The 18,950-nt window shown below is 34.7% G+C and overlaps 1 protein-coding gene and 1 long non-coding RNA gene across 11 annotated transcripts in view; one reads left to right on the top strand and one right to left on the bottom strand.

The window, feature by feature from the left end:
• The window catches only part of npas3 (neuronal PAS domain protein 3), a 609,585-nt gene that overhangs the window by 214,190 nt on the left and 376,445 nt on the right, over positions 1 to 18,950 (bottom strand). For all 10 annotated transcript variants that reach the window (XM_087289921.1, XM_087289922.1, XM_087289923.1 and 7 more), the window contains one exon: positions 17,714 to 17,803. In XM_087289921.1, coding sequence (XP_087146047.1) covers positions 17,714 to 17,803 — 90 coding nt within the window. The remainder of the gene's footprint in view (positions 1 to 17,713; positions 17,804 to 18,950) is intronic.
• LOC147839932 (uncharacterized) lies at positions 1,429 to 3,414 on the top strand. The gene is made up of 2 exons (XR_015512944.1): positions 1,429 to 2,305; positions 2,360 to 3,414. It is a non-coding gene; the product is annotated as an uncharacterized LOC147839932 (long non-coding RNA).

The following is an 18,950-nucleotide window of genomic DNA, read 5'->3' as shown; positions in this document are numbered from 1 at the left end:
TGGCTGATCAAAATTACAATTAAAACACACGATTCAAATGTAATCAGTGAACTTTTACAAAGGCACAAAGAAAATAAAATTATATAGTAATAATTTTTACTGAGAAACTGTAATGAAGGAATTCCTGATGCTGTTTTGACTCCTTAAACATATTATAAGTTCTTCATAAGTTGTAGAATGTAAAAAAAAAAAAAAAATCTTGTGTACACAAATACTATGAGGGAGCTCAAAACAACTAAGAGAACCAAATTACAAGTGTAAGCATACACTATGAGCGTATATTAAAGACTAATTAGCAATTTAAAATATTAATAAATATGCAGACTATTCAAGTTCTGTTTAATAGATGAATCCAACTGTCTAAAGTGCTAATATGAAGACAAAAGACACCAAAGAAACACCTTCTAAAGTTCCCTGACCTTGACAATGTGCCACCAAACCATCTGTTCTTCAGTTAAAACCCTCTCAGCTCCTACAGGCGTTCACAAACTCTCTCTTTTTCTCTATTCCTCTCCATCTCCTCCTGCAGTCAAGTCACTTTAGCACAAAGCGTCATCTATTGTTTGACAATTGCCATGCAGGCTATCTACAGCACCTCTAATTTTCCACTCATCCAATTATGAATGGCCTTTGTTGACTTTGAGATTACCGCTGATACTTCATCTTTTCCATAATGTTTCCAGCTTGACATCAAGATGGAGAAGGTCTAACTTTGGTTCCCCAAAGGACGCCGCCCAGGAAACCTTGACATGCACAAAGACGCCGCCTGCCCTGCCGAGAACGATAAGGTCACCTGTGGGATTGCTGAGATTATCTCTGTCAAGCACTTGGACGCAGTGCAGTCAAATGATGCATCATGCAGTCATTTTCAGCAGGAAAAAATCAATTTCTTCACTGGGTCGCTATTTGCTTTTCAAAGTGCCCTTGTAGTCTTTGGCTCCGAGCACTTATCAATTTAAATGTTGTGAATTAATGATGTTTTTAAGTCACGTTCCTTGTAGGAGCAGGGAAACGCTTCCGCCCGTCACTGTTTTCCTGGTCCCGTGTGGCCGACGCATGTGGGCACTTATTCAGCGGCAGAGATAAAAACACACAAACCGTCTAAATATGTAAAAGGTCTTTTCTGCTTTCAAACATATAATTATGATTTAAAAATTCATGGTGGTTAAAAAAATGGAGAAACTAGCATGCAATTTGCATTAACGCTATTGATGGTTTAGTAATATACTGTAAATATACAGTGTAACATTTAGCTTATTGTATATGTTGCGATCAGATGTTAGATTGTTTCTTATTTAATTGTATTATTAATGATTAATAAATGTATTATATATTTTTAAATAATAAACATTACTTTGTAGGAGGAGGAGAAGGAGGTGAAGTAAATAAAAGAGGAAAAGGAGGTGAAAAGTGCAAGAGGATCAGGAGGTGTAGAAAGTAAAAGAGAAGAAGAAGGTGAAGAAAGTACATGAGGCATAGGAGGGGAAGAAAGTACAAGAGGAGCAGGAGGTGAAGAGGATACAAGAGGAGCAGGAGGTGAAGAAAGTAAAATAAAAGCAATAGCTGAAGTAAAAGAGGAAAAGGAGCGGAAGAAAGTAAAGAAGAAAAAGGAGGTGAATGAAGTACAAGAGGAGCAGGAGTTAAAGAAAGTAAAAAAAGGAGAAGGAGGTGAAGAAAGTACAAGATGAACAGGGTGAAGAAAAAAAATAGGGGAAAGAGGTGAACAAAGTACAAGAGGAGCAAGGGTGAGGAAGGTGCAAGAGGAGAAGGAGGTGAAAGAAAAAGAGGAGCGGAAGGTGAAGAAAGTACAAGAGGAGCAGGTAGTGAAAAAAGTACTAGAGAAGATGAGGGTGAAGAAAGTAAAAGAGGAGCAGGCGGTGAAGAAGCTACAAGAACAGAAGAAGGTGAAGAAGGTACAAGAACAGAAGGAAATGAAGAATGTGCAAGAGGAGAAGGAGGTGAAGAAAGTAAAGGAGGAGCAGGGGCGAGGAAAGTACAAGAGAAGCTGGAGGTAAAAAGAGTAAAAGATGAGCAGGCGGTGAAGAAGGTACAAAAGAAGGCAATAAAGAATGTACAAGAGGAGCAGGAGTTAAAGAAAGTACACGGGAAGCAGGAGGTGATAAAATTAAAAGAGGAGAAGGAGGTGAAGAAGGTACAAGAGGAGGAGGTGACAAAGGTACAAGAGATGCAGGAGGTGAATAAAGTATATGAGGAGAAGGAGGAGGTGAAGAAAGTATAAGACAGGAAAGAGGTAAAGAAAGTACACAAGGACTAGGAGGTGAAGAAAGTATAAGAGAAGGAGGAGGTAAAGAGTGTACACAAGGACTAGGAGGTGAAGAAAGTATAAGAGAAGGAGGAGGTAAAGAATGTACACAAGGACTAGGAGGTGAAGAAAGTACAAGAGGAGCAGGGGCGAAGAAAGTACAAGAGGAGAAGGAGGTGAAGATGGCACAAGAGGAGCAGGAGGTGAAGAAGGTACAAGAGGAGAAGGAGGTGAAGACATTAAAAGAGGAGAAGGAGGTGAAAAACGTACAAGAGAAGGAGGTGACAAATGTACAAGAGGAGCAGGAGGTGATAAAAATAAAAGAGGAAAAGAAGGTGAAGAAAGTACAGGAGAAGCAAGATGTTAAAGAGGTGCAGGAGGTGAAGGAGATGCAAGAGCAGCCAGAGGTGAAGAAGATGTTAGATGAGCAGGATGTGAAGGAGGCAGAATAAATCAGGAGGTGAAGGAGTGCAGGAGGAGCAGGAGGTGAAGAATGTGAAGGAGGAGCAGGTGGTAAAGAAGGTACAAGAGGAGCAAGAGATGAAAAAAGTGAAGGAGGTGCAAAAGGAGCAGGAGGTGAAGAAGGTGAAGGAGGTGCAAGAGAAGCAGGAGGTGACAAAGGTGTAGGAGATGCAGGAGATGCAAAAGGAGCAAGAGGTGCAGGAGGTGAAGAAGGTAAAGAAGGTGTAGGAGCAGTAGGAGGTGAAGAAGGAGGTGCAAGAGGAGCAGAAGGTGAAGAAAACACAAGAGGAGCAGGAGATAAAAAAGTAAAGAAGGTGCAAGAGGGTCAGGAGGTGAAGAAGGTGTAGAAAGAGCAGGAGGCACAAGAAATCAGTAGGTGAAGAAATTGCAAGAGGGGCAGGAGGAGCAGTCGGAACAGGAGGTGCAGTAATGGGAGTGCTGTGGATCACGGGCAGCTCAATTAAACATGACCTTCCTCTGCCCCTGTCTCTCGCTGCACCGCTACAGGCTCACATGCAAATGCTCATAAATAAAAGAATACTTATGATCCTTTTTAGTGATATTTCCGACTCTACCTTGATGGGGCAGATGGAATTATTCTCCATAGTTTCATTGTTCAGGGTTTTGCTTTTATTTTCGGAAATCTGTTAGAAAACAATTGCAGATTATGGATATTCTCTTGATATTTTTCATTAAATGTTTAACAAATAAATCAATAAATAAATACAACAAAATAAATAAATGAAACCATTGAATACATTTTTTGTTCTCTATTTCCACAACACACACACTTAATACACAAATACACTTCATTGTCCTTCATACTATGTATTATAATATATATACTATATATATATATACTATATATATATATATATATATATATATATATATATATATATATATATATATATATATATATATATATAACCTTTGTAAAGCATCTTCAAAACAATAGATATTGTAAGAAGCGCTTTACAAACAAACTTGAACTGATTTGAAGAAATGCTTCAATCAAATGTTCACTTGATTGTAAATGGCTTAAAAGCCTGATATGTTTTTGTTTTCTAATCAGAGAATTCATACACAATTAACATCTCTCTCCTGCAATTTTGTGAGATACGACCTAGACACCAACAGGTTTTCCACCCAGACAGCTTCACCACTTGACCTAAAAACATTCAAAAGCCTGTCCTGAGAGGATCAATGTTGGAGACACGGCAGGCGTGGCGAACAAGTGATGGAGATAAAGCAAGGTCCGAGGGCGACCCGCACACAAAGATGTGATCAGACATTCAACCAGACGTTTATGCTAATAGATCTGCTATTCCTCGAGTCTGCCTGGCTGGAGCGACAGGGATGAGGCCGGACCATGTGGGAATGTGACGGTGGACGAATGCGACCCGCGGCACAGCAGATGTTTACATTCAACCCCTGCGCCTCCTTCACCATGCAGATGAATGAAGATGGAGCAGAGGAAAAAAAAGACGCCCCTTTCTCGCATATTCCTGGAGGCCTTCCAGATCCGTCACTATTGACAAACCGACATCGGCAAAATTCCTCCAGCATATGGCACGTTATCCGCGGCCTTCAGATGTCACTGCACATACTGTACCACAGCTAAGCCGGCGGTTACGGGAAGGGAACGCGGTTAAATCTAAATCCTACGGGGCAGATGAGACCTCAGATGGTTGCTTTATTCCAGATGTATCAATTTCCTTGGATATCTAGTCCATGCGAGTGCATATGCTGTACTGGCAGGGGTGCCGGCTTGCGAATGGCCATATTCCAGAAGCTAATATTCTTTTGGCTGGAATAATGCAATTATCATTTTTCTAGCCATCAGCGTAAGCACACGGCGCCATCTGTTACACAAAAGCAAACATACACATCTCAATTACCAAACAGACAGCTGACCGAACGCGCCGTCCAACACTGGGTAACATGCTGACCTGCGACAAGGCTTGCGAAGGCCTTAAAAGCTCTGTTTACAGTGGAATTAAAGGGGTAGTTCACCCAAAAATTACACTGAACGCTAAAAAAATTATAATAAAATAAATAATAATAATAATAATAAATAATAATAATAATAATAATAATAATAATAATAATAATAATAATAATAATAATAATAATAATTGGTAACACGTTAGTTTAGCTCACAATTCATGCTATTAACTACTGGCTTATTACCTGCCTACTATTAAGATATTAAATGTTCATTAGTAGTTATAAAGTCTGATCTTATTCTGCATCCCTAATTCTACCCAAAGTCCAAACCAAACTTCAACCTTACTAACTATTCATAAACAGTAAATAAGTAGTTAAGCTAGTAGTGTTAGTTAATGATTTATTAATACACTTAAAAAATATTGCTGCTTGTTCAAACTACTTGTGTTAAATGTGTAAAATGAGTTGAAACAACACAATTCTTGCAATTTCTTTGGTCAATTTGTTTGTTTTATGTTCTGTCCACCTTAATTTGTAAACCATTAAGTTAACTTAAGCATTTTGTGTTGGGACAACATGAAGAATTGTGTTGGTCCAACTACCTGGTTAGAAGATTTGCAGCATGCTTTGCGTGGGATTGATTTACAAGATGGAAATGTTGAAAGAAAAGTAATCTTAGGTGTTTAAAGTTAATAAAAAAAGATTATGAAGAGACACAAAAGCACAAAAGGAAACATACACATCTCATTTACTAAACAGACAGCTGACAGAATGCGCCGTTCAACACTGGGAAACATGCTGACTTGCAACAAGGGTTGCGAAGGCCTTAAAGGCTCTGTGTTTAGAGTGAAATTAAAGGGATAGTTCACCCAAAAATTAAACTGAACGCAAAAAAACAACAACAACAATAATAATAATAATAATTGATAGCATTTTAGTTTAGCTCACAATTCATGCTGTTAACTAATGGCTTATTACTTGCCTATTATTAAGATATTAAATGTTCATTAGTAGTTATAAAGTATGATCTTATTCTGCATCCCTAATTCTGCCCAAAGCTAAACCCAACTTCTACCTTACTAAAAGTGATTTGTTAATACACTCAAAAAATGATTGCTGCTTGTTCAAACTACCTGTGTAAAATGAGTTGAAACAACACAATTCTTGTAATTTGTTTGGTCAAATTGCTTGATTTATGTTCTGTCCACCTATATTTGTAAACCATTAAGCTAACTTAAACAGTTTGTGTTGGGACAACATGAAGAATTGCGTTGGTCCAACTATCTGGTTAGAAGATTTGTTATTCCCAGCATGCATTGCGTGGGATTAATTTACAAGATGGAAATGTTGACAAGAAAAGTAAACTTAGGTGTTTAAAGTTAATAAAAAAAGTATTGTTAGAGTTTAATCTTCACTTTAGTTTAAAGACTAGGAAGAGTTTCATGTAATGCTTTGAGTTGAGGCAGAAGTATCCATGCTTTCTGCGTTGGCAGCTTAATTAGCAAAAAAGCACTGTTGCTTTGCTCAGAGAGGCTCTTTTAGGATAACTTACCTAAACGGATAAAAAAGACAATTTTGAAGAAAGCTGGAAACCCAAAATCCGGGTTATTTCCATAGTATTTGTCTTTCCTACTCTGGATGTCAGTGGTTACATGATTATAACACTAATCAAAATATTACATTCCCAGTTTATTTTTGTGTTCAACATAAAAAATAAATAAATAAATAAAAATAAAAAAACTTAAAAACTTGGAAGCACTTTCAAAAGAGTAAATATTCAGTAAAGGTACATTTTTACGATAAACAATCTGTTTAATTTCGCTGCTTTAACATTTACTCAGTATATTTAACAGTAAAAAATATTAATTTAGCTTTAACAGGGATTTTTTGACTATACAGAAGATCATATGATCCAATATATATATATATATCAGAGAAACTTGTTTATGCTTTTATCAGCAGCAGGGTGGATTACTGTAATGAACTCCTCATTGGCCTTCCCAAAAAGACTGTCAGATAGTTACAGCTCATTCAGAACGCTGTTGCCAGGATTCAGACCAGAACCAGGAAATCAGAGACCATCACAACAGTTCTAAGGTCTTGGCACTGGCTCCCAGTTACATTCAGGATAGATTTTAGTAATAATATAATTCCTTAAATTTATATAGCACTTTTCTGGGCACTCAAAGCGCTTTACACATTAGGGGGAATCTCCTCATTCACCACCAGTGTGCAGCATCCACCTTTATGATTCATATTGCGCCAGACCGCACACCACACACCAACTGATTGGTGGAGAGGAGACAGAGTGATGAAGCCAATTATGATATGAAGATTGTTAGGAGACCATGATGGACAGAGGCTAGAGGGCAAATTCCGCCAGGATGCCAGGGTTAAACCCTAACTCTTTTTTGAAGGACATCTTGGGAACACATCCGTTTAGCTGTGCTTTACTGAATGAGCACTGTGCTGTCTCCAACAGATCGCACTGTTATGTCTTTCTTTACGTTTTCTTTCTGTTATAACCTGTTTGAACACATTTTATGTTTTTTTAATCACTTTTAATTATTTTAATCATTTTTATTTTCTTGTTTCTTTTATTTTTGTTTATGTAAAGCACTTTGAATTACCACTATGTATAAAACTGATGTAATATTGCAAAAAACGCATGATTTTAAAAACTTTTTATTGTATTATTTTGTTATATTACACAATTATATTTATTTTTTTTATATTAGATCCAAAATGTTAAAAAGGCTATACATGTACTCATCCATAAACTCCCTTATCAGAAAAGTGACTGAAATTGTCTAAAACTATAAAAATTATATACATCTTAATATCAGGTGTAAAGACAACATATCTCCCTTATCTGCTTATGATCTGACTGACCAAAACACATCTAAATCTCAAGTGTAAAGCCAAAAACTCCCTCCCAAAAAATCCCAAGTCAACCGTATAATGACAAACCTGGCCATTAATCTGGAGAAGACGTGCGTGCATCCATCATGTATTAATTATTGGAGATGAACTAATCACCCGGTGCAGAAGCCAAGCAGAGAGGGATGAAAAACCCAGACAAGTGAAAAATTTGGCAACATATGCCTATTTACATGCAGAAGCTAAATGATAACAGCTATTAGCACGGCAAAACGGATAAACAGCCATCTGTTGAGCTGAATAATACAGATGAGGATGAAAAAGGGGAGTATGAGGACTTCAAAAGGGAAACCTTGTTATCGGATGAATCTGAGAGCCGAGTTGAAGATAAGAAAGAGAAATTATTAGTCCCCCTGTCAATTTCTTTCAAACATTTCTTAAATCATTTTTTACAAAACACGGAAATTTTTATAGTATTTCCTATAATATTTTTTTTCTTCTGGAGAAAATCTTATTTGTTTTATTTCAGCTAGAATAAAATTTTTACAAAGTTTTTAATTTCTTTAAAATTATTTTTAAAGTCAATACCATTAGCCCTCTTAAGCAATACTTTGTTTAAATTGTCTACAGAACAAACCAATGTTACAATGACTTGCCAAATTACCCTAACTTGCCTAATCAAGTTAAACCTTTAAATGTCGCTTTAAGCTGAATACTAGTATTTTGAACAGTATCTAGTAAAATAGTATGTACTGTCTTCATGGCAAAGTGCTTGTGCTTGATGTAAAAGTCTGCTGGATTCTCCGCTCTGCGCACATTAATCTAACACAAGGTGGTCAATGGCCATGGAGAGAAAAGCAATTTCGCATCCTTCGCTCGCTGACCTGAGGAGAGCCGAGAGGAGGGACGGTCGGACAGAGGAGAGGATGTGCACAAAAAAAAAAATAATAAAATACACACACACAGCCGGAGTCACAATCTAAAGTATAAAGAAACTTGCGGTTTAATTTAGCATGAAATGGTGGTTGCATTCAGTGATATATTTTATATGTAAAAAAAGCCTGATTCTTTAGTGGGGAATAATATAGGACATGATTTTTTTCTAATTCAGAGAGAATTATGAAATTATGGTTAATATGGATTCATATTTATTAATAATAATAATAATAATAATAATAATAATAAGAGTTTTTGTAAAATATTATAATAATTATTAAATAACAACAGCAACAACTAAAACAACAATAATATTAATTTATAATATTATAGCTAAGATTTAATTACAAATAAAATATGTAACAGTAATTTAATATCATAACAATAAGAAACAACAATAACAAAAATAATAATAATAATAATAATAATATTATTATTATTATTATATGAATTTATTGTTAAACATTATATTTGTTATTAAATAACAACAGCAACAATCAAAACAACAATATAAATAATCATTATTATTGGTATTATTTATTAACAAATAAAATATGTAAAACATTCATATAACAATTATATAATAATAATTATATAATAATAATAATAACAATAATTTTTATTATTATTATTATAATTATTGAATGAATTATTGAATGAAAATAAATATTCGACTACTAATACACTGTAGTGATATTTTCTGCCTTTTGAACTTAAGTAATTTCAACTTACGCCAGTTAAAATGGCTTAAACTTGACATAAAAATGTGTATAACTTGAAAATAAATAATATAAATATAAAATTAAATAAAAAATAGTTAAATTAGTTAAAGTAATTCAAAGTTTTTTCAATGTAATAATACCAACAAGATATGATAATAATAATAATAATAATAATAATAATAATAATAATAATAATAATAATAATAATAATAATAATAATAATAATAATAATAATAATAATAATAATAATAATAAAATGAATACAACAATTAATAGTAATAATATTTTTATTATTATAATCTATTATGTTATAAATAAAATATTATCTATCATTATCATCACTATTGTTATTATTATTATTTTTTCTCAGCTAAACCATTTTATATAATAATATTGAGAATAATATAGATTTAAATCTAACAAAACAAACATTTAATACTAGTACATACACTATGTATGTCTAATGGAGAGTGTGAATGAAAACTATTTCTCTGCAGAGAAAAAAATAATAAACAATTGAGATACGTGAGCAGAAATATTGCTATTACACAATGAGAGCTTTAAACCAAACAACCAGCAAACTAACCTAGCAACCTAGAATCAAACTCAAGCGCTCCACAATACAACCCATGAATCAGCCTGTCATTGACCACTACACAGCCACTCTGAAATCACAGCCAGGTCCTGCTCATGTCATTACGGGGCCAGTGGACTCCATGACTGGACGCTTCCTATCTACTTTCAAAGGGATTGAGGAAGAGCTCGATTTAGAGATTAGTGCTCCTCTAGTGGCCTGCAGTATCTGTCTGAGAGCAGGGCAGGATTTGAGCAGCTGAGCGCTCGTATGATTGAGCCGCGGTGCTAAAAGGTCACGCTATCGACTGTGCCTAGTGTAATGGCCGCGGTTCGGTTCAAGCCCTGAATCTTTAATAACCTCCATCATTAGCTCTTAGGAAATCAGAGCCGTCTGAGCAGATCTGCTGCCTCTTACCATCGCAATGCTGAGATCCTATATTGTAGAACATTGTAGGTTTGAATGGGTATTTGCATCTATTTTGTTGAGTTCAGATTTAAAGGAGACAATCACAGTAGTTGTATCACTTCTTTAGGTGTTTTTATGCACATTTAGAATTATTGCATATAAAAATACATAATGGAAAAGCCAAGATCTTAAAAATGCACATAGATTATTACAATGATCTGAAAAAATGGCATAAACTACAATGGAAAAGTACATTCCAGGATGTGCATCAAAAAACTCATGTGATTTTGCTTTAACAGATCATGTGATAATAAAAATGGGTGTGATGGGACTGCATTAATGGACAAACTTGTGGGAAACCATATTGGAAACCTTCTGAAATGTTGTTTTGGTCTTTTTGAAATCCACCATCAAATATAGCATGACTTCATTGAGAATCTCACATTTACACAGACTGGCCACTTTATTAGGTACATCTGTTTGACTGCTTGATAACCCAAATATGCGATCAGCCAGTCACATCACAGCAACTTAATGCATTTAGGAATTTAAAGAAGGTCAATTTGATCTGCAGTTGAACTTGTTATAAATAAAAAAACTATAAAAAAAAAAGCATCTGAATGGGAATTTCAGGCAATTTAAAGGCATTTTTCATGCAAAAATTTAAATGCCCTCACTATGTACTCTCCCTCAACTGGTTCCAAGTTTCTGTATTCCTTTGAATAACACTAACAAATATGAAAATCTGTAACCTATTCCTGAGAAAATGGAGGAAATGGGTTGACTATATTTTAGTTAGAAGACCTGACTTTGTTGCTATAAATGAATAGAAGATGATGTTCTGATAGATAAATATATGCTAATGTATGTACATGTATATGGTTACACTTATTCATATTATGATGTGTCCCCATGTGTATAATGAAGATGGCCACTTGAGATTACTCTTGAAGGAATTATAATACGACATGTGTTCTATCCCTGGATGTAAATAGTGTTTTAATTTTCATTTATTTTTGATTATTATATTTTTATTTTATCTTTTTCTCATTATATCATTCTCATTTTATCATTTTCTTCTCTCTTTATGCTGTTTTTCATTTTATAATTTACAAAATTTAAGAACTGCTGTGTAGTAAATACACCTGACAATAATGTACGTCATTTTTATACCACCTAAGTTCACATACAGAGATACCAATGTACCTTGAAATGTTATACGACTGTACTCAATTGAATGTTCAAAATAAACACAAAAGTTACAAAAAAAAAATAAAATCTTCCTTTGTGCTCAACACAAAGGAAGCTGTTTGTGAAGAGTAAGTAAATAATGCTAATTTTTTTGTTTTGTTTTAGATGAACTATTCTTTGAATGCAAATCTGAAGGCAAAACCATATTGGATTGGGTTTAGGTCTTATGTAGGCCATTCCAGTGATTGACCAATGAAATCTCTGGTATGTGCTGTGTAATGGCCTAATGTTGGCATAAAATAAAAGTTCTGACAGTCTTTAGTTCTCTGAAGGATGTATTTAGCACCTTTTCTGAATCAATGCTATGGATAAGGCATAAAAGCAGTTCAAAGCGCTTCACTTTAATTGAAATGGCAAGCTCCGCATAAGTCTTGAAAATGCGTATAAAATCTCAGGTAGGTTAAATGTTTAATCTGATTAAAAATCAATTCCAGTGAGCGCATCAAAAAAGTCACAAGCATTTGCTTTAACAGATCATATGATAAGAAAAATGGGTGTGTTAGGACACATTAATGGACAAACCACATTGTAAAAATTCTGAAATAATGTTTTGATCTTTCTAAAATCCCTCAGCCAAAGTCTGTCATCAAAATGGTCCAGTTTTAATACCTCCAGAACTGTCTTGAGCATCTGCACTCCCAAAGAGTGGTTCATGCTTACAAATTCCAATTTACGTTAATTTAATTTCGCCTTCATCTTCTAAGGCGCAAGTAATTTATCATACATGAACAAAGGCTCACAGTGGCTTCTACCACAAAAAATTACATTTTTTATATTTGACGCCAGTCAGAAATTATGCTTCTTCTCTTTGACTTATTGGATTGAAATTGTGCTTTATTCACAAAATATTTTATGTGATATTCCAGTTTTGCGCATAAGTCTAATTGGCAACTTTGGGTGGAAACACAGCTATTGAGAATGCTACATTTACACACCAGCCAATGTATAGACCATTTTGAGTGATGTAAACTATAATCGTGGTGCTAATGTATTTTCTGTTTTACATTTTAAATTTCCATAGCTTCCTAGAATCCAAAAAGCTCCATATATTGATAAATAATCCAACGGCAGGTGCTTTAATGTAGTTTTCATGGCATTACCTCCTGTTACGGTTATGAACTACTTTGACAAAAACCAGGAACTTTTCATAGAAATGGTCTATTACGTACATTAGTTTGACTGTTCAAAGATATCAGATCAGTGATTGACCAATGAAATCTCTGGAATGTGCTGTTTAACAGCCTAGAGTTGACATTAAATGGAAGTTCTGACCGTCTTTTGCTCTCTGAAGGATGTATTTAGCACCTTTCCTGAATCAATGCCATGGATAAGGCATGAAAGCAGTTCTGAAAGCAAAAAAATGTCCAACTGACTGAAGCGAAAATTCATATTCCCTGTATTATCAGAAGTTTACTTATCAAACATTAAAAAAGGAAGATAAGCTATCCTGCTGATTACTTGCATGGCTGGAGATGTGCATTAACTAAGCACCAAAAATCTAATTTCAACAAATGTTAATTAACTACTCAGGGAACCGAAGTTAAACTAGGAAACTAGCATTTTTATGAAATCATACATAGCCGTCTGTTGTAGCACAAAATGCATAGAACTGTCAATGCCAAAAAGCTGGCAAATTGCATATCTAATTAAAGACAAAAATAATGAACTACACCTTATAAATTTGTGGCCTCTAGGACAGATTAACACAGAAAAAAAAGGTTTAGCAATTAAGATCAGGAGAGTTATGGGATAAGCTTAACCATGTAAGATAATAAAACCTACTTAGACTAAAGACTTTACAAGCACTTTATCAGCAGGCCAACCTAAAGATAATGCCAGAGAAAAAAGAGCAAGCCGAATTCCAAAAGCCCGGATTTTGAGAATTAATCAATTATTTGATAAAAATCATCAATCAATTAATGCTGAATTAATTTGGAGTTTGCTTTAGTCTTCTCTTCTTAATTCATATCTCAATCCTTCTATCTCGCTGAAATTTGAATAGTCTTTTACAGCTTCTGTTTCTTTTATAATATAAACTCAATGTTTACAATTTAAGGTCTGACAGGTCATTGCTATACTTGAACCAGATTTAACGTGTGTATGCTTTAACAAAATGAGTATGTATGCAAAAACACAAACCCATACACACATATGCATCGTATTCACGCTATACTTTCTGCTAATGTTCCAGAATTTTAAAAAAAATAATTCCGTAAAACAATATATATTGCCGCCTCCAGTTCATTTGCGGTCAAAAAAAAGATGATTAAAATAAGTTAAATGCATTGTGGGATACATTACTACATTGTGCGATACATTACCAAAATGTGGATACAGTTCACATTTTGGACCCTCACATAAAGTACTGTGCACTGCATGTGCAAACTCCACAGTATTTTTTTCTACAATTAACTGTCCTCAATCCAAATGATATACAATCTATTGCTGGATTTACATTCTAAACTGAAGCAAATCTTTGTCAATAAAGGAAAAAGATAGTTTCCATCAACTTGTTAGATCAGCTGATTGTAGTATTTGTGACCTTGCAACAAACAACAGTAAACAAGGTAAGCACAATGTTCGCTACGTCAGAATGCATTTTCATTTCCCCTATTCACATAAACCCTTTTTTTGCCTAAACCACACCAAGTAAGCCTAAAAATGTTTTTCCATATTTTATTTATTTTAATTGTTGACAGTCTGACAGAACAATTCAAGCAACATCTCTAGTTTAACTGTTGTTTGGAAAATGCTAAACATTAATAAATATTAGTAGACTGTCTGCTAAATACTTGTTGATACTGCTCTTTTACCAGAAATTTACCGCACTATAAGAAACTTTTCAAGTACATATCAACTTACACTAACCCCAACCCTAATCTCAACCTAACATTCATTCATTAATTCATTTTCTTGCCGGTTTATTCCCTTTATTAATCCGCGGTCGCCACAGCGGAGTGAACCGCCAACTTTACACAGCGGATGCCCTTCCAGCCGCAACCCATCTCTCGGAAACATACACACACACACACACACACTCATACACTACGGACAATTTAGCCTACCCAATTCACCTGTACTGCATGTCTTTGGACTGTGGGGGAAACACAGGGAGAACATGCAAACTCCACACAGAAACGTCAACTGAGCCGAGGCTCGAACCAGCGATCTTTTTGCTGTGAGGCGACAGCACTACCTACTGCGCCACTGCTTCGCCCCTCAACCTAACAACCCAGTCTACTTATAATCTAATAAGAATTAGTTACCATGCAGATGCAATGTAACTTAAATTCAACAAACACACCACTAAAATAAAGTGACTCACTGTTCTCACTTTACCATACTGTGTGCTAAATTCAAACTTTCAAAGGACACTTTAAGAAAAAAAAAATTATAATAAATATGCAAATTACCAAATGTGCCTTAGATGCACTTCCATCAAGTTATTAGGGCTGTTCACTGTAGTATTGGTAACCTAGCAATGAACAGTAAACAAGATAAGCATGTTCACTACGTCAGAGTTTATTCTGCAAATGCATTTTGTTATTTGCATTACTTTTTTTTTCTTGCACAAGCCCAAAGCCACCTCAAGTAAGAGTAAAAACTGAATTTCCATCACTAGCTACTCATACAATATTTCAAAATGCACATTATTTCAGCATGCATTTTAGGAAACAATTCTAGATTTTTAGCAAAATTCTATTTGAGTAAAAAACTTTGGTATTTCCCCCAGTTTATTTGCCAAACTAGAAAAGAAAGTTCAAAGAGTGTGCATTCCATTTTGGTATACAGAACTTCATGCAGTGTGTGTGGATACTCACATACTGCGACCTGCATATAAACCCCACAGCTGTTTCTTCTAAAATAAGCTGTCCACATTGCAAATTATTCACAATATATGTTCTTTTCCATCCAAAGATGAAGCAAATCTTTTCAAAGTACACAAAAACTATATATGGAGTTTCCATCAAGTTATTAGAGCAGCTGACTGTAGTATTGGTAACCTAGCAACCAAAAGAAAACAAGACAGCAAAAGCATTTCATTATTTGCATTACCCTTGTTTTTGGTATTCCCTCCGGGTTCATTTGCCAAACTAGTAAAGAAAGGTCGAATGTAGTGCATTGCATTATGGGATACAGCACTCTATGCAGCGTGTGTTTACTCACATACTGTGACCTGCATTTCCAAACTCCACAGCATTGTCCTCTAAAATAAGCCGTCCACATTACAAATGATTCACAATCTATAGCCTTTTCTATCCAAATGAAGCAAATCTTTGTTTATAAAAAAGTTGATATTATTTTCTTAAATGTAAACAAGACAAGCATAATGTTCAATATATCAGAGTTCATTCAGCAAGTGCATGTTAAGTGCATGTACCCTTTTTTTCACCCAAACTACCTCAAGTGAGTATAAAAACTTTTTTTTCCCCCGAATTGTATATTCTAAATTTCTGTCACTAGTTTGTAAGACAATACCTCATAATGTGCTTTAACACAGGGTGCATTATGGAGAACAGTTCCAGATTTTCAACAGAAAACAATTTGACTAAAAAGCATTGGTATTCCCTCCGGTTCAATTGCCAAACTAGAAAAGAACAGCACTCCATGCAATGTGTGTGTGAGTGTGTGTGTACACACATACTGTGAACTGTATATACAAACTTCACAGCATTTTCTTTTAATATAAGCTGTCCACAAAATTAAAAAAAAGCTGTCTGCAAATTATTCACAATATATACACCCTTTTTTATCCAAACATAAAAAGAATCTTGTCAAAGCTCACAACTATATATATATATATATATATGTATATGTATATATATATATATATATATATATATATATATATATATATATATATATATATATATATATATATATATATATATATATATATAAATAAACGCTAAATGTGAATTTAGTAAATGTGCGATTTCTATTAAGTTATTAGAGCAGTTCACTGTAGTATTGGTAACCTAGCAACCAACAGTAAAAAAGACCAGCATAATGTTCACTACGTCTGAGTGTATTGAGAACATCTATTTTATTATTTGCATTATCCTTTTTGTCATCCAAAGCCACCTCAAGCGATTATAAACCTTTTTTTTTTTTATTATTATTAAATTCAGATTTTTTTTAAATTTTCATTATTAATTTCTAATATAATAAATTAAAATGATTATAGGGTGCATTTTGGGAAACGATTCATGATTTTCAACAGAATTAAATTTGACTAAAAGACATTAGTACGTCCTCCAGTTCATTTGTCAAACTAGAGAAGAAAGATCAAACATACCGTGACCTGCATATACAAACTCCACAGCATGTTCTTCTAAAATAAGCCCTCCACATTACAAACTATTCACATTATAGAGCCTTTCCTATCAAAATATGAAGCAAATCTTGTCAAAGTTCACAAAATATAAAACAATAATATATACATATACATTTCCATCAAGTTATTAGAGCAGCTCATTGTAGTATTGGTAACCAAGCAACCAACAGTAAACAAGACCAGTATAAATACGTCAGATATTCAGAAAATCTATTTTATTATTTACCCGTCTGTCCTCCAGAATTCAAATTGACTAAAAACATCGGTATATCCTCCATTACATTTTTCAAACTAGAGAAGAAAGGTCAAACAGAGTGCATTGCATTATGGGATACAGCACTTCATGCAGTGTGTGTATACTCACATACTGCGACCTGCATAAACAAACTCCACAGCATTTTCTTCTAAAATAAGCCGTCTACATCTCAAATCACTCCCAATCTGAGACAAACAATGTGCGCAAACGGTTACAGTAACCAGTACAGTGAGCATCTTGAACACACCTGTGCTCTTTAAATCCTTCATACAAGACCAGCAAGAGACCATTCTGATGATTTGTGTGGATTTTCCGACAGAAGCTGCCTGTTGTGCAGCCGTGTCTGCTTTGATTGAAGCCTGCTAGCACTCGAGATGAAGCTCAGCTAGACAGGACGGCAAGAGTTCTGAAGGTCACTTTCTCACCGTCCGACCTCGCCGATCTGTCTGTTTATTGAAAGGCCCTGGATCGAGCCAACAGGAGCACAGAAACACGCCAGCATTCCAATGAGAACATCTCTCTGGTGCTTAAAATATGCAGGCGCGAACGCCGCGAATTAAACAGCAGCTAACAAACCCGCAGGAGTTTATCTAACACTAATTTGTCCAGATTTCCTTCCGCACCGCCGGACGGGAAGAGACAGGAGAGTGAAAAAAATCTCACGTGCACTCACCTGTGAAAGCCCCAGGTATATGGACACCGTCTCTGAGATGTACAAAAACCTCCCCTCCTTGTTTAGTGCAAATACAAATCCATCCAGGGACTGAAAGAGAGAGAAAAAGAGAAGAAACAAGTCAGGCGAGAGTCTCACAAATAGCTTATTCCTCACAGCGCGGAGAGCGAGAAAGCCATCAAGCCCCGGATTGCAAACAAAAACCGCATCCCGTGTGGGAAAACGTCTGACAGATCATTAAAGAGCAACAATTACAACGTCAATTAACAGCTCCGGATCACAGACGCCTCAACTCTGAGGGACGCTGCCAGCCGTACATAAATATTAGGCAGAATAAACGGCTCATTCATATCAATAAAGTTGGGTTTTTTGCTTGTTTTTTTTTTTCATAATGGCAACTGTCAATGAAAGAGTATACTTTCAAAAAATCAATCACTGACAGACAGTAACAACATGTTACATTATCAGTTCCAAAATCTATTAAATTCACTGTAAAAATTCTGGGTTCCACACCATTCCTTCACAAATCAAAGTTAACTCAATTGTTTTAGATTTAAATTCACTTAAATTTGTAAAAACAATGAAGTTATTCCCCAAAAAACATTAGACTTGCGTTGTTTCAACTCATTTTAAATAAGTAGTTTGAACAAGCAGAAAAGGTCTTTTGACTTTAATCCATTTTCAAAAACATGCATGCTTATTTTTCCTTAAACCCTGTTTGTAATGCAATGTAGTAAACGACCAGTGCATAGCAGCCCCCATCTATAAAAAATACTATGGTAATGTATAGTAAATACCATATCATACTTTAGAATTGATCTTTTGAGATAATTTTACAGAAACAACTATAGTAACATAAATTAATTACCCAATATTGTAGTTTACTACAACATCTAGGGTATATTAAATTACAATACATCACAGATTACTGTAGTAAAAACTAAAGTATAGTACACTGCCTCAAAAAAAGTCTTGTTGTCGATCTCAGTTGTAAGAGCAAAAAATAATAACTTGACTTCTAGTTGATCATTTGACATCAGATGTGGCTTATATCAAAGGCAAAGGCCTCTAGATTACGCTTATTTTACCAAAATATCATGCCTTGATTTTTAATGATTTAATTAGGACAGTAAGGCCTGAGTTTGCTTAGACAAAAGTCTTGTCACTTTACAGAAATAATGTACAGTATAGAATATAAAGTCATGGTGCAGAGGAAAAAAATTTATATTGTGTCTGA

This window comes from Danio rerio, chromosome 17 (genome assembly GCF_052040795.2).
Source record: "Danio rerio strain M-AB ecotype USA chromosome 17, GRCz13ab, whole genome shotgun sequence".
Lineage (NCBI taxonomy): Eukaryota > Metazoa > Chordata > Actinopteri > Cypriniformes > Danionidae > Danio > Danio rerio.
Note: the sequence above shows the minus strand (reverse complement) of the source record. Positions and strands in the feature narration are given on the sequence as shown.